The 12092-nt window shown below is 43.2% G+C and overlaps 1 protein-coding gene across 1 annotated transcript in view; it reads left to right on the top strand.

The window, feature by feature from the left end:
• Positions 1 to 12092, top strand: part of CECR2 (CECR2 histone acetyl-lysine reader) — an 85315-nt gene that overhangs the window by 39999 nt on the left and 33224 nt on the right. The window contains exons 2-12 of the mRNA XM_068109613.2: positions 325 to 419; positions 582 to 741; positions 1181 to 1377; positions 2948 to 3001; positions 4549 to 4652; positions 4910 to 5079; positions 5378 to 5488; positions 8806 to 8932; positions 9041 to 9173; positions 9257 to 9294; positions 11297 to 11388. Coding sequence (XP_067965714.2) covers positions 325 to 419; positions 582 to 741; positions 1181 to 1377; positions 2948 to 3001; positions 4549 to 4652; positions 4910 to 5079; positions 5378 to 5488; positions 8806 to 8932; positions 9041 to 9173; positions 9257 to 9294; positions 11297 to 11388 — 1281 coding nt within the window. The remainder of the gene's footprint in view (positions 1 to 324; positions 420 to 581; positions 742 to 1180; positions 1378 to 2947; positions 3002 to 4548; positions 4653 to 4909; positions 5080 to 5377; positions 5489 to 8805; positions 8933 to 9040; positions 9174 to 9256; positions 9295 to 11296; positions 11389 to 12092) is intronic.

Raw genomic sequence — 12092 nt, 5'->3', positions numbered from 1 at the left:
CCTTTTTCAGGAAAATGTTCCCTAAGAGATCCCTGTTTCAGGAGAATGTTCTTTAAGAGATCCCTGTTTCAGGAGAATGTTCCCTAAGAGATCCCTCTTTCAGGAAAATGTTCCCCAAGAGATCGCTGTTTCAGGAAAATGTTCCTTAAGAGATCCCTGTTTCAGGAAAATGTTCCCTAAGAGATCCCTGTTTCAGGAAAATGTTCCCCAAGAGATTCTCATCTTGAGTTATGTGAGTAGAAGTTCTATGTGAGTGGAGTTAATTCTCATCTTCTCATCTTTTTCTATTTTTTTTTCTCCTCCTTTTCTGTCAATGCCCACAAGGAGTTGGAAAATGCATTGCTAAACAATGACTGCAATTTTTTGGAGCACCTGCTGGTGTGTTTGCTGCGAGGTTGCTTCCAACGTAAAGACATCACGTAAGCAGTTGTGGTGGATCACAGAGTCATTCATATTCATTGAGATCTAACTGCAAAGAGTCTGATGTTGTAGTAATTTCGTTTTTGACGCGTCAGCGAGTCTGGTTCTGCGGGAACCGGCGTCGACTCTAATGCCGAATCCATGCTTTCCGTGCATGCCAGGCTGAATAACTATGGCCGTTTCCTGGACGTCGTCTTGCGGAGGCACTGCCTGCAAGACCAGTGCACCTTTCCAAGCCTCACTCTGCACGAGCATGTCAACCTGCTCTATCGGCTCTGCGAGTTCCGCCTGGATGCTGGGGATGTGCCACGGATCCTCAAGGTAAGATGGGTGGACCCCTTTTAACTGAGCTTGTGTAGAACAAGATTGTGTCATTGAGTAATGATGAGACTATGTAATTTTCTGATCTTGCCAACCCCTTTTTTTATTTAACCGTATTTTGTTGTCCTTTATTTTGAATGAGTTCCCATTTTAATTTGACGGCTCGATCCTCCAATCTGAACGAATCCTCAATAGGCCAGGATTTCACACTGAGGTAGCCTGTTTTGTTTGCATTTGTTTGCTCAGCCAGTTCTCCTGAGATTCAGGATGTCAGGATGTGACTGTGTGTGTGTGTGTGTGTGTGTGTGTGTGTGTGTGTGTGTGTGTGTGTGTGTGTGTGTGTGTGTGTGTGTGTGTGTGTGTGTGTGTGTGTGTGTGTGTGTGTGTGTGTGTGTGTGTGTGTGTGTGTGTGTGTGTGTGTGTGTGTGTGTGTTGGCAGGGAATGAACAAAAGCATCTTGCGTGTGGAGCCACTGGGACAGGACAGGAGTGGAACGATCTACTGGTATTTCTTTGGCGAGCGGCTCTACAAGGAGGAGCCTCTGCAGGAGGTACCGTCGGCTGGAGAATATGAAGTGATGGAACGTCGAGAGGAGACGGCAATGAGAAGATCGAAGAGGAGCAAAAAGGAAGCTCGGTAAATACTTAGCAAGTGAATTATGATGGCTCCCTCCTTTCACTCCTCTTTGCGTCTGAATTTTTGCTTTTTCGATTCCTGATTGCACGTGCAGTTTTAATGGTACAGGTGAAGAATGAATTTCATGTAAAGGTCTTTAACAATTCTGGTTTTTAATATAAATTTGTTTTTTGTGGAGGTCCAAAATAGTTTTTGTGATCCAAAAGGAATTTGCACTCCAGGAGTGATGTTCAGACCAAGTTATTAATTGTTTGTGAGATGAACATGCTTTGATTGGGACGTCATTGGAATTATGTACTTTGGAGATGTGGCGTTGTGGAGCAGGCCTGAAGTTGTTTGTCTCACGGCTCGTTCCATACTCCCCTACCAATCACTTTCTCGTTCCCAACTGGGCTTGGCCCGACTGGGGGCTTATATTTTGGGTCCTGTGCATCCATCCAGAGCCTCTACTCGCAAAATGACCGGACACATTTATTTCGTATTGCACGCTCGCGAGACCGTCTCCCTATGTGGGTCACCCTTGACCATCCGCTGCTGCGTAGATGGCTGTGCAAGTCCCAGGCCGAAAATCCGGGAGAAAAGGAGAGCTTTGATTGTTCTGATTTTTGTGGTGTCTTGTTCTTGCGTGTGATCTCCTACTGACTGGCAGGTCTCTCAGGTCTGGCTCATCGCATGTCCCCCTTGATCTCCCTTTGTCAGGTCTCTCTTTGGCTGGTCTCTCTTGATCCACTCCTCTCTCGTATCATTTTAGTGCTGACTTGGTCTGCTCCCCTCTCTCGTGTTGCTCTCGTAATGACTGGGCCGAGGCGCAAGCAATGCTTTATATGACCAGTCCTACCACCCTCCTGCTATGTGGGTCTTACAAATGCGCTGATGATGTCCCAACTTTGAGAGGTCGCATACATTAATTCGCCATTGTTGGAAAGCCCTTGTTCGATGTTCCTTAGTAGCACATGGGAATTTGTCATTGTAGTGTGTTTTATGGACAAGAACCACTTGCTCCCTCAGGGAGAATCCTGGGGTGAGAGGGATGGCGGTGAGGTAGTGGGGGAGGTTGGGCAAATATATTTTGTGTGGTGGCTAATAATCACCCACCACCCTCCCCTCACCCCCCCCCCCCCAACCCTGATTGCAGCAGGGTCCAGTAAGCCACTTCACTGTGGCACAGGCGGTTAACATCAACCCCCCCCCCCCCCCCACACTATTATCCATGCAAATGAGGGTGGAAGGAGGGGGTGGAGAGATTTTTAAGTGTCTTTTGATCTATCGGTCATGGGGCAGCCACCATTAAGGAGGGGAAGGCTCTCACACTTGACCTGCGAACAAACATTTTTATGGCGTTGTTGCCCATAGGAGTGACTCAGCGGTGGAGTGGGTAAAGCTTTGTTGCCTTGTCAACCTGGAGTATGTGCTTGATTCCCAATCTGTGATGGAATCGCCACCTTTGCAAGGATTGGTTCTTAGCCACAGAATTGTTAACGGCTTGTTGTGAGCATTGCTTCGCGAAAGAGCATACGGGACTCCAACACCACCACCACCACCTCATTGCCTGCTTGTCCCTCTGTTGCAGGAAACGAGGCAAACATAAAAAGTCAAAACGGAAACTGAAATGCTTCAAAGAAAGGTGGGTGAATGGCAATGGATACCTGGATTTGAGATGAGAACTGGCTGCTCATTGTAGCTTTGTAGTTGAGTTTGTCGTAACAACGACACAAGCTTGAAAAGGCACACGCACTGTTTGACTATTGTTTATCTGGTGGGTTTTGTCGTATTTGGCATGTGAAGCAGTTGCTGGGTTTACTCAACTGTCTGAGCTGTAGTGTGTGTTAAAATGTGATTGCAGGTTCAAATCCCGACGCCACTGGCTTTGCCATGGCAAACTGCCTTGTGTGTTCTTTGCAATAAGGCACTGCATCGGTGGAATACCCGCAGATTATCTGCGTACTCAGGATTGATTGAAGAGTAGCTGCTGAAGTGGGAGTGTTATTGGTGATTAATGGCGACCGCAATCCAGAAAGAAACTCGGGCCCTGACAAAGGCTGTTCAATCGCTGAAACATTTGACTTCATCAGAAATCTTTTCCTTTCACAAGTCCATGAGTTGGTTGCATCTTAACTTCTGCTTCGTGGACACGGTTTATTACCAAAATGTGAAAAGAAAAAAACGAATAGAAGAAAAAAATGCAAAGTTAAGCAATTGGTTCACTTCTGTCTGTCCACCCGTTTGTCTACAAGCGTCGGTTTATGATCTAGGAACAACTTGATTTCGATTGAATGTTTAATTTTGAACACGAATCAGAACACAAACCAGTAGTTTAGCAGTATTTTTGTTCTCAATTCATCCTGATCATGCATGCATGGAGAGAGAGAGAGAGAGAGAGAGAGAGAGAGAGGGAGGGATGGATGGATGGATGGATGGATGGATGGATATAGAGAGATAGATATATAGATTTTTTTTAAAGCGGTGAAGCCGCTTCAATATTTGGCTTTGTCTGTCCGTTGAAAATGAAGAACCTTTCTAACCCACCGTGCTTAATTCTAAAGGGTTTCATTCATTTCATATTTAAAATGCCAAACTGAACCACTTCCTTTGGATATGGGTGCGATTTTATTTATTTCTTTCTTTATTTTACTCTGTCTGTTTGGGAGTCAAACAAAATTGAAAATCATTCCAAACAGGAAACGTGTTGTCTCTAGGGACGTCAGAAAGGAGACAAACAACGGGTGAATAACTAATGTAACGTGTTAAATAAGGTGGTGTCAAAGAAACTGCATCAATGGCGATAAACTTCCATTTTTTTTTGTCCACAACACTTAGTCTTTATTTTGTTTCAATTAATTGTATACTAGAACACCAATCCCTTTTTTGACACTTTCAAAATCCTTCGGTTTCGCAGTACTTGAACAAAATATTACGTTATTTTACGTCATCATGACCAATCAAATTTTCTGCTCGCAGACCCCACCTAGGCCCTTGTTTCTTAAGACAGCGAGGTTGAGATGTTCGATGAACTCTTTAGCCTATTCGTATATTTTGGGAGAAGATTTGTAGCATGTAGATCAAGTTGTTGAATTGGTGCTCAACTTGTCACCTTTTGAGAGGTTTGACCACCGAAAAACTTTTGAAATCTTTCTCGATACGTTTATATTATCTTTGTATGTTTTTTCCCAGCGATTCTGGGGCTGAGAGCAAAGATGATTCAGGGGACTCTGATTGGGAAGAGAAAAGAAGAATGAGGAAGAAGAAGAAACGAGAACACAGGAGAGATGAGAGAGGTTTATTTTTATTATCCATTTTCATCTTGTTGAGTTTGTGATTGGTTTTCTTTTTGTCCTGACAAAATACGGTGTCGTGTCTCACTTGATTTTGGTTTCTCTTGGTTTCTCTTGGTTTGGAAAGTTTGTTTTGGGACCTATTTGATGAGATATTATTCTTTATCCCACAATAATAAGGTAACTTATTCTCTTTAATCTTTAATGCATCCCCCTTAACTCAACCCCATGTACCTCTTTGCCCTTTTGTACATTGGCAGTGCCATGGGGCTTGACTGGCCCTTGTTGTTGGTCATTGGTGTGTGAGAGGTTGGAGGACTGGTATCAGCTTATCGAGCAGTTTAAGGACAGCCGTTCCCGGTGGGATCGTCGCCTGTACCATGCTCTTCAGCAGCTCATCCCCACGGTGCAGACCTACATTGATGAGAAGGTGTGCAGAGCTGCCCCACTTCCCACTTTCAGGACCGGTTGGTCCAGCTTCTTGTAAGCCTACCTCACCCTTTTCTTTATTTATTTATTGTCATCGTTGAGTTTTGTGACTGAAGAAGTTGGGGAGGCAATGGGAAGGGCTGGGGGAGAAGAAAGGTGGGTACGAAGGCTGAGATGGAATCCCAAACATCAACGTTTTTAAAATGCTAATCGCGTCTACATTCTTTTATTTCATTTTTCGCCAAACGTTTGGCTAAAAGTGAGGTTACCTTTCCACCAATATGGCTGTGGCCCTCCAGGAGGAGATGAAGCGACAGCAAGTGAAGCAACAGCTCAAGTTACCAGGCGGGTCGGTTCCCCGTCGCACATCGGATCGTCTCACCATCAAACGCGTCTGCCAGGAGGACCAGGCACGTGTCGGCTACCTCCATCCCCATGGCCGATCTCACCCTCGAGTTTCCCATCATGCTTTTGGGACTCTGCTGCTGCCAATTTCCATTTTCCTTTTGCTTGTTGGCTGCAATAACGCTGCACTTAACGTTTGAATGACAGACGACAGTGTAATCGATGGAATGTACGCTCATGGTGTAAGGTGGCTTCTGCATTGCCAGCTTGCTTGGTTTCCTTGCATCCCTCCATTTTGCTCTGTCATTACATTCGTGCCAAATAACCTGGCCTTTACGGATGTTGCTTGCAGCGCTGAAACCGCCATGCTTTACGCTTTTCTCTTTCCCCCATTAACATGATTGTGATGAGCTTTTAATTATAAGGCTGGAATCGGATGTGCTCGTTCCTTCATCTCGATACCTTTTTCACTTCTATTTTGGTTGACTTTGTTGGGATATTTTTCAAGCTTCTTGTGGTCTCCATTTTTTGTGGCCATGAAGGGAACCTTAGGAAAGTTAGGGTTGCAATATGCTTCTGCACTTCTGTGGTTCTATGGTAGGTGTTCCATTTTATACGTTCATCAGGATCAGGGCTTGTTTGGACATGAGCTGATTATATTTGCAAATTTGGCCAGAAGTTTAAAACGAATAGACAACTTCTTAAGTGGTTAGATTGTGAAAGATTCAGATCAGGCAGAGATAATTAGGCGCAGGAAGCGAGATTGCGACAGTTTATTTCTGATGTCCCGTGCCTGTATAAAATGGACTTTTTGGAATGCCAGCCACATTTTCCATCCAATCATCATAAGACGTTTAAATCTAAAGACACGGGGCAAACTCCCAAACTGCTGTCATTGAGTAGGGTGAAGTGCTGCGGCTGCAGAAGACATTGTAACTGTTACATTTCTGATATTCGTTCAAAATTTAGTGACGCTTCTGGAGTCTGGTGCGGTAATTTTGACAGCACTTTCATTCCGTGTAGATGTTTCGCTCTCTCCTCATTAATGTGCTTAGTCCTTTGGTCCGCACCATGTAGTGGTGTTGCGCTCGGCCAATTAAAAACGTCTTCTGAATGACATACTACTGTCCTTGTGATTAAGGTTGGAAGTGATAGGCCAAGTAGACAAAAAAAGTTCATTCTATTTTACCTTGGTGTGCAACAAAAGGCAGGAAGTTTTACAAATAAAAAACATCCATTTGGCGTTTACAATTCCGATGATTTTTCCGAAGTGGAAGTTCTATAACGGCGAATGGCGTAGTGCACTGTGTTGAGCACCCTTGCCTGCTGGTGCTAATCTACAGTCTGGTTGTGGACACTTGCTCGCAAATTTTCCATATATTTGGCAAGTGATCTTGATTTGGTAATGCCAGTATCGATGTAAAGTACATTCTTCCACGGAGCCAGGGTTTGAAGCGTGAGGGCTATTAGATGACTTTGTAGTTGTGCTTCATAGTTTGTTCCCGGTTCTGCACTATCAGGACAATCTTGGTAGTTGGACACCGTAGACCAATCCTTTCGTTCTGAGGGATGTCTTGGCATGGCTTTTACATGAAAGCATAAAACAGAGGAGATTGAGGAGGGAGGTTGAGCTATCTACAATAGAGCAGCAGCAATCTATATTATAATTATTTATTTTGTTTCACAGTGATCCAAGGGTCACGGTAGAGATGTACATAAATCACATACAGGCAGGGTTTGCACAGTCCTTGAAATTCCTGGAAAAATGAAAAAACATTTTTCAGTACTGGAAAGTTCTAAAAATAATAATAATAATAAATTAAAATAAAAACAAACTTGTCCAAGATCTTGAAACTCCTGGAAAATCGAGAAAATTGTACAAATAGAAATAATGTGCCAGGGCCCGGTCGGAATCTTATATAATATTGTAATACGTGTGTGTGTGTGTGTGTGTGTGTGTGTGTGTGTGTGTGTGTGTGTGTGTGTGTGTGTGTGTGTGTGTGTGTGTGTTTGTTTCTGTAACAATCCTTCCCACCGATTGATTGGACAGCTTGCCTGGCTCCACCCACAATTTTAACTTAAATATATGACATCTCGCCATTTGGATGTATGCGCATATACGATGCTTCACAAAGAAAATAACTAATTTAAGATAATTTATTAACACAATTAGGCTACTTGAGTAATTAAGAGTTGAAACGACCGACCGTAATAAACCATGACCTGTGGGATATCCACTTCCTGTTTCGATTGTGCTTCCATGAATAATATTACACTATGTCAATGAGTTAATGATTTAGATCACGCTTTCTGTGAAGTCACTAATGATATAAAGAGCTAAATATTCCACTGAAGAAATATGTATTTACGATATAACAATTTGCCCTTTTGCTTTGACGAACGGAATAAAGGGGAAGTGGGGGGCAGTATTGTATAAGAGCGATTTCTAAGTAGGGTGGGGGTGGGGGGGGGGGGGTGGCAGTGTACATTTTCAATCATAACACTGTGTGGCACATTACCGAATGTTTCAAAATGATGTAAAAACTGTTTTTGAACCTGTAAACTTCCGCATGTGCATGCACGATGGTGCTAATTTGGTTGCTGAAGTATTCCTGAGTTAATGCCCTCTCATGTTCTTATATGTCCTGCTTTTAATTATGTTTTTATGGCCCCTTGCGTTTATCCATTCACTCCAAAAATATTTGGCTCCCTGGGACTTTACCATGGTTTCAACTTTACACAAGTAATTAAACTTACCAGTGGTGAAATAAGGAAAACACATTATTATTTAAAACAGCTTCAAACACAGTGTTATTTTTGCAATTGGAAAAGCAAATAATAATGTTGCATTTGTATGCAAAACTTTCGACATTCCTTTTTGGAAGAATTGGGCTTACTGACTGGACTTTCAAAGACCTACAAAATAAGTAACGATAACAAAATAGACTTCATGTAACATCACATAAATCACTAAAAAGCGAGAAAACGGTTCATTCCAGATAAACACCATCATTTACCGCAATAAATTGCAAGGACATTAGTAGACAATGGAGATATATATAGAGGATGTAGGATTTGAACCTGGCTTCCCCACATCATGAGGTCGGGATTCAGGTAGGGAACATTACCAGGCCACCCCGTTGAGGATCAGATTGAACTGGACATCATTGAGGAAAATTGTGGATTTTAAAATTGAAGGCGTTGTGGCATTGTAGTCGAGAGTGATGGGTTGTTGAGGCTCAACATAAGGACAGAGGAGACATGAGAAAGCTGCTTGATGTGCATCGCAGCATGTCGTAACGGCAAATAGGACTAATTTTTCGGGCCCCATTGCTGTGCTTTATATTGGGGCTCTGATGTGGCATTGTGTCGCGTTGTGCAGGAACGGATAATTCGACTCGATCGCGTGGATGGGGAACGGACCAGGCGATGCCTTAAGAGGGAGCTGCGGCAGATGTCCGGAACTCGAGAGGTCGGACGGAAGAAGAGACGAGTCAGTGTGAAAAGAGGTGAGAGAGTGTGCCACGTATTTTTGAGATGTTGAAAACAGCTTAAGCCTTATTGGGGAATCCTGCAGAGCAAGTCCAGAGTATGGCTTGGTATACCTGTTCCCACAGCGGAGCGAGCTGCACTCCGATTGCTCCGAACCCACCAGGATGAGGAGGATTCCTGGACTACTTGCACGACTCCCATTCTACCTCAAGTTGCTCCATTGTCTCCTCAATCCCAAAGTTTGGATCCTCGAGAAAGGTCACTCATCGCTGCTTATCTGTTGTCGGCTAGAAACTTTGAAATGGTGATTACCGAGAATTCATTATTATTTTTTTTTCCAGCTTTGAGAAAGAAGAAGAAAATATTGCGATACATAAAGGTAAGGGAAAAATTGGTTAAAAAATAAGTGAAGTTTTTTTTCTCTCTCTTTTAATACCCTCGGTTGTGTATTAATATGTGGACTGGCAGGATGGCCTAGAGGTATGCACACACAACTCTGAGCTATCTAGCCTGGGATTGTATCTCGAGCGATCCATATGCCCCTTCCTCAGGGGGACCTTAAACTGGGTGTACCTTGTGTCACCATTAACTGCATGATGTTAGAGATCCCATGGTGTCCTTCATGAAGAGTAAGCGAGTTATCGCTGGCACACTGAACAAATTGCAGTCGAGTCCTGCCAGTTGAATGTCAGGCCTGGCCAGCCAGTTCGTGAAAGGCTTTGGCCAAAAACTGTCCCATCGGCCAACCCGAAAAGGTGTAAATAATTGGGGGCATTAAGAAAGAAGAAGTTACCAATATGTCACTGGTTCTATTGCCTGGTGTAGCCTTCCAATTGGTGGAAATCAATGACTTGTGGAATTGTAACTTTTGGTGAAACAAGTTTATTTTTCTATTTTTATTTATATGTTTTATTCTCTTTGGTGCTATAAATGATCCCTGCTATTCACCATGGTGCATCTAAAATGTATTAGACTTGGCTACTGGGTTTAGTTTGTGGCTCCTTGGTGGGAGGACCATTCGTCAAACAATATACATTTCCTTGCACACGAATCCCTTTCATATGAATAGGATAAATTTTCTGAATCCCTTTCATAATCCCTTCGAAGAAGATTATTTAAGTTCAGACTGTGATGTGAAACAGCCTGGTGTGAGTGTCTCATCCATCGAACGTGGGAAGATGAATACGCGACTCAAAGTACAACTACCGAACATGATTTGAGCTCTGGAGAGAATCTATCTTGGAGATGTTGCGTCATCTCCTTATGGATGTTATCCGTTTCCGTTTCCCGCCTTCTCATCGCTCAGCTCCCCGCCGTGGTCTTCATTTTCTAATGCAAATGGTTAACTTGTCTCTGTGTCCTGTTAACGCCCACACAATGATTGCAGCAATAATCTCTTGCTGGTATCCTGCATCTTGCCAACAAAGGAAGGCTTTCACATGGAGAACTTGCAAGAAAACTTTCAAGAATGACACCCTCTCGGCATATCAAAGAACTGTTCATTGCGACAGTCAAGCCCATCCTGCTTTTATTGAAGAGAAGCACGGACGCTCACGGTGACCCACGAGAAGCGACTTGATGAATGCCATACTCTACTTCTTCATTTAGCTTTCAGTGTCAATTGGTCTCAACATAGGACAAATAAAGAGCAACATCGATCAAATAAAAGAGGACAAATGAAGAGCAACATAGAACAAATAAAAGAGGACAAAAAGAGGTTCCATTCCAAGGGTGTTGGTTAAAATTAGAAAAAGTCTCAGGATTGCTGGGCACTGCTTCTGTCGCAAAAAACGATCCTGCTTCCAATCTTGTACTCTGGACACCTAAATATGGAAGGCCGAAGCAGGCTAGACCAGCTCTCAACTACATCAACATTTTGAAGAAGAATATAGGCCTGGAGACGGGAATGACACACAGCATTGTTTGATCGAGAGGAATTTGGCTTTGGCATTTGATTAAGAGCAGACTGAAGTAGACGAAGAAGAATAGAAAGGTATGCTGCGTCAGAGTGGCAATCTGTCCAGGATTGAAACACTCGCCAGACACTGATTCGGCAGATCCAATGCTCTGTATATATATATATATAGAGAGAGAGGGAAAGAGGGAGAGAGGGAGAGAGGGAGAGAGGGAGAGAGGGCGAATGAATAGTTATTCTGCAAAGTGTTTTAAGGGACAATAACGTCTTTGAATCTCTGAAAGGAGATTATTTTCCACGGTGCCGTCACGATGACAATTTACCTGTAATAGGTTTTCACTGTCAATGATAATTTTGTATGGCTAATCTTCTGTACGGTTGATTTTTCCTTCTTTTAAGTGTAGCTGATAATCTTCTTTTGCCTTCCGTACAAGCTCCGCAAAGTATGACCCTTTCTCTCCGTCAGTCCTAGATGCTGTGAAGTTGCACAGTGATGCTTGGCCATTCTTGGAGCCAGTGGATGAGATGTGCGCACCGAATTACTACAATATTATAAAGGTACATTGAATGAACACTTGTCAGACGTTTATAACCTGAACTTCGATTGATTGATTGCTCATTAACTGACTTGACTACTTGGTTACCTCCGTACTAACTTTCAAGAGTCCATGATCTGAAGAGCAGGAAAGATAGGAGGGTTAGTTGGGCGCGATCAAGTCGAGCAGAGAGTGGGAGCCATCATACTAAAATATGCAATTTAGTGTCTGTCTGTATCCATTTGACTAATACATTCGGTCGTCACTTGCCCAAACAAGCAAACTTGCCAGGGTGATGAGGGGCCACACGACGGATGTTGTGGCGATCACACCCCCTCACCTATCCATCCCTTCCTTTCTCCCAAGTGGGTTTTCATCTTGGAAAAACTCTGTTATGGTGTATAAATAGCTTATTGTGGTGTTTCGTGGGACACACCTACAGGAAGCAGAAATTATTATAACCACAATTTATTCAGTCAATTCTGTCCAACATACAATGACCTTTTCAAACAGTTGCTGCCGTTATTTAACACTAAACTGAAAGATATTTTGGAGGAAACCCGATGTTTTCAAGACATTTTATGCTTATCAGGTACACCACAGACTAATGAATCTGAACTGTCTTGACTTGGGGCATGAACCGGGCGTCAAATCCAAATAACCATGACATATTTCATGCGTCTCCCAATGTTGATTGCACATGCAAAGTTTCATTAAAAATTGTGC

The sequence above is a fragment of the Myxine glutinosa genome, chromosome 1 (assembly GCF_964187855.1).
Source record: "Myxine glutinosa chromosome 1, kmMyxGlut1.1, whole genome shotgun sequence".
NCBI lineage: Eukaryota > Metazoa > Chordata > Myxini > Myxiniformes > Myxinidae > Myxine > Myxine glutinosa.
This window is presented reverse-complemented; position numbering and strand designations above follow the sequence as displayed.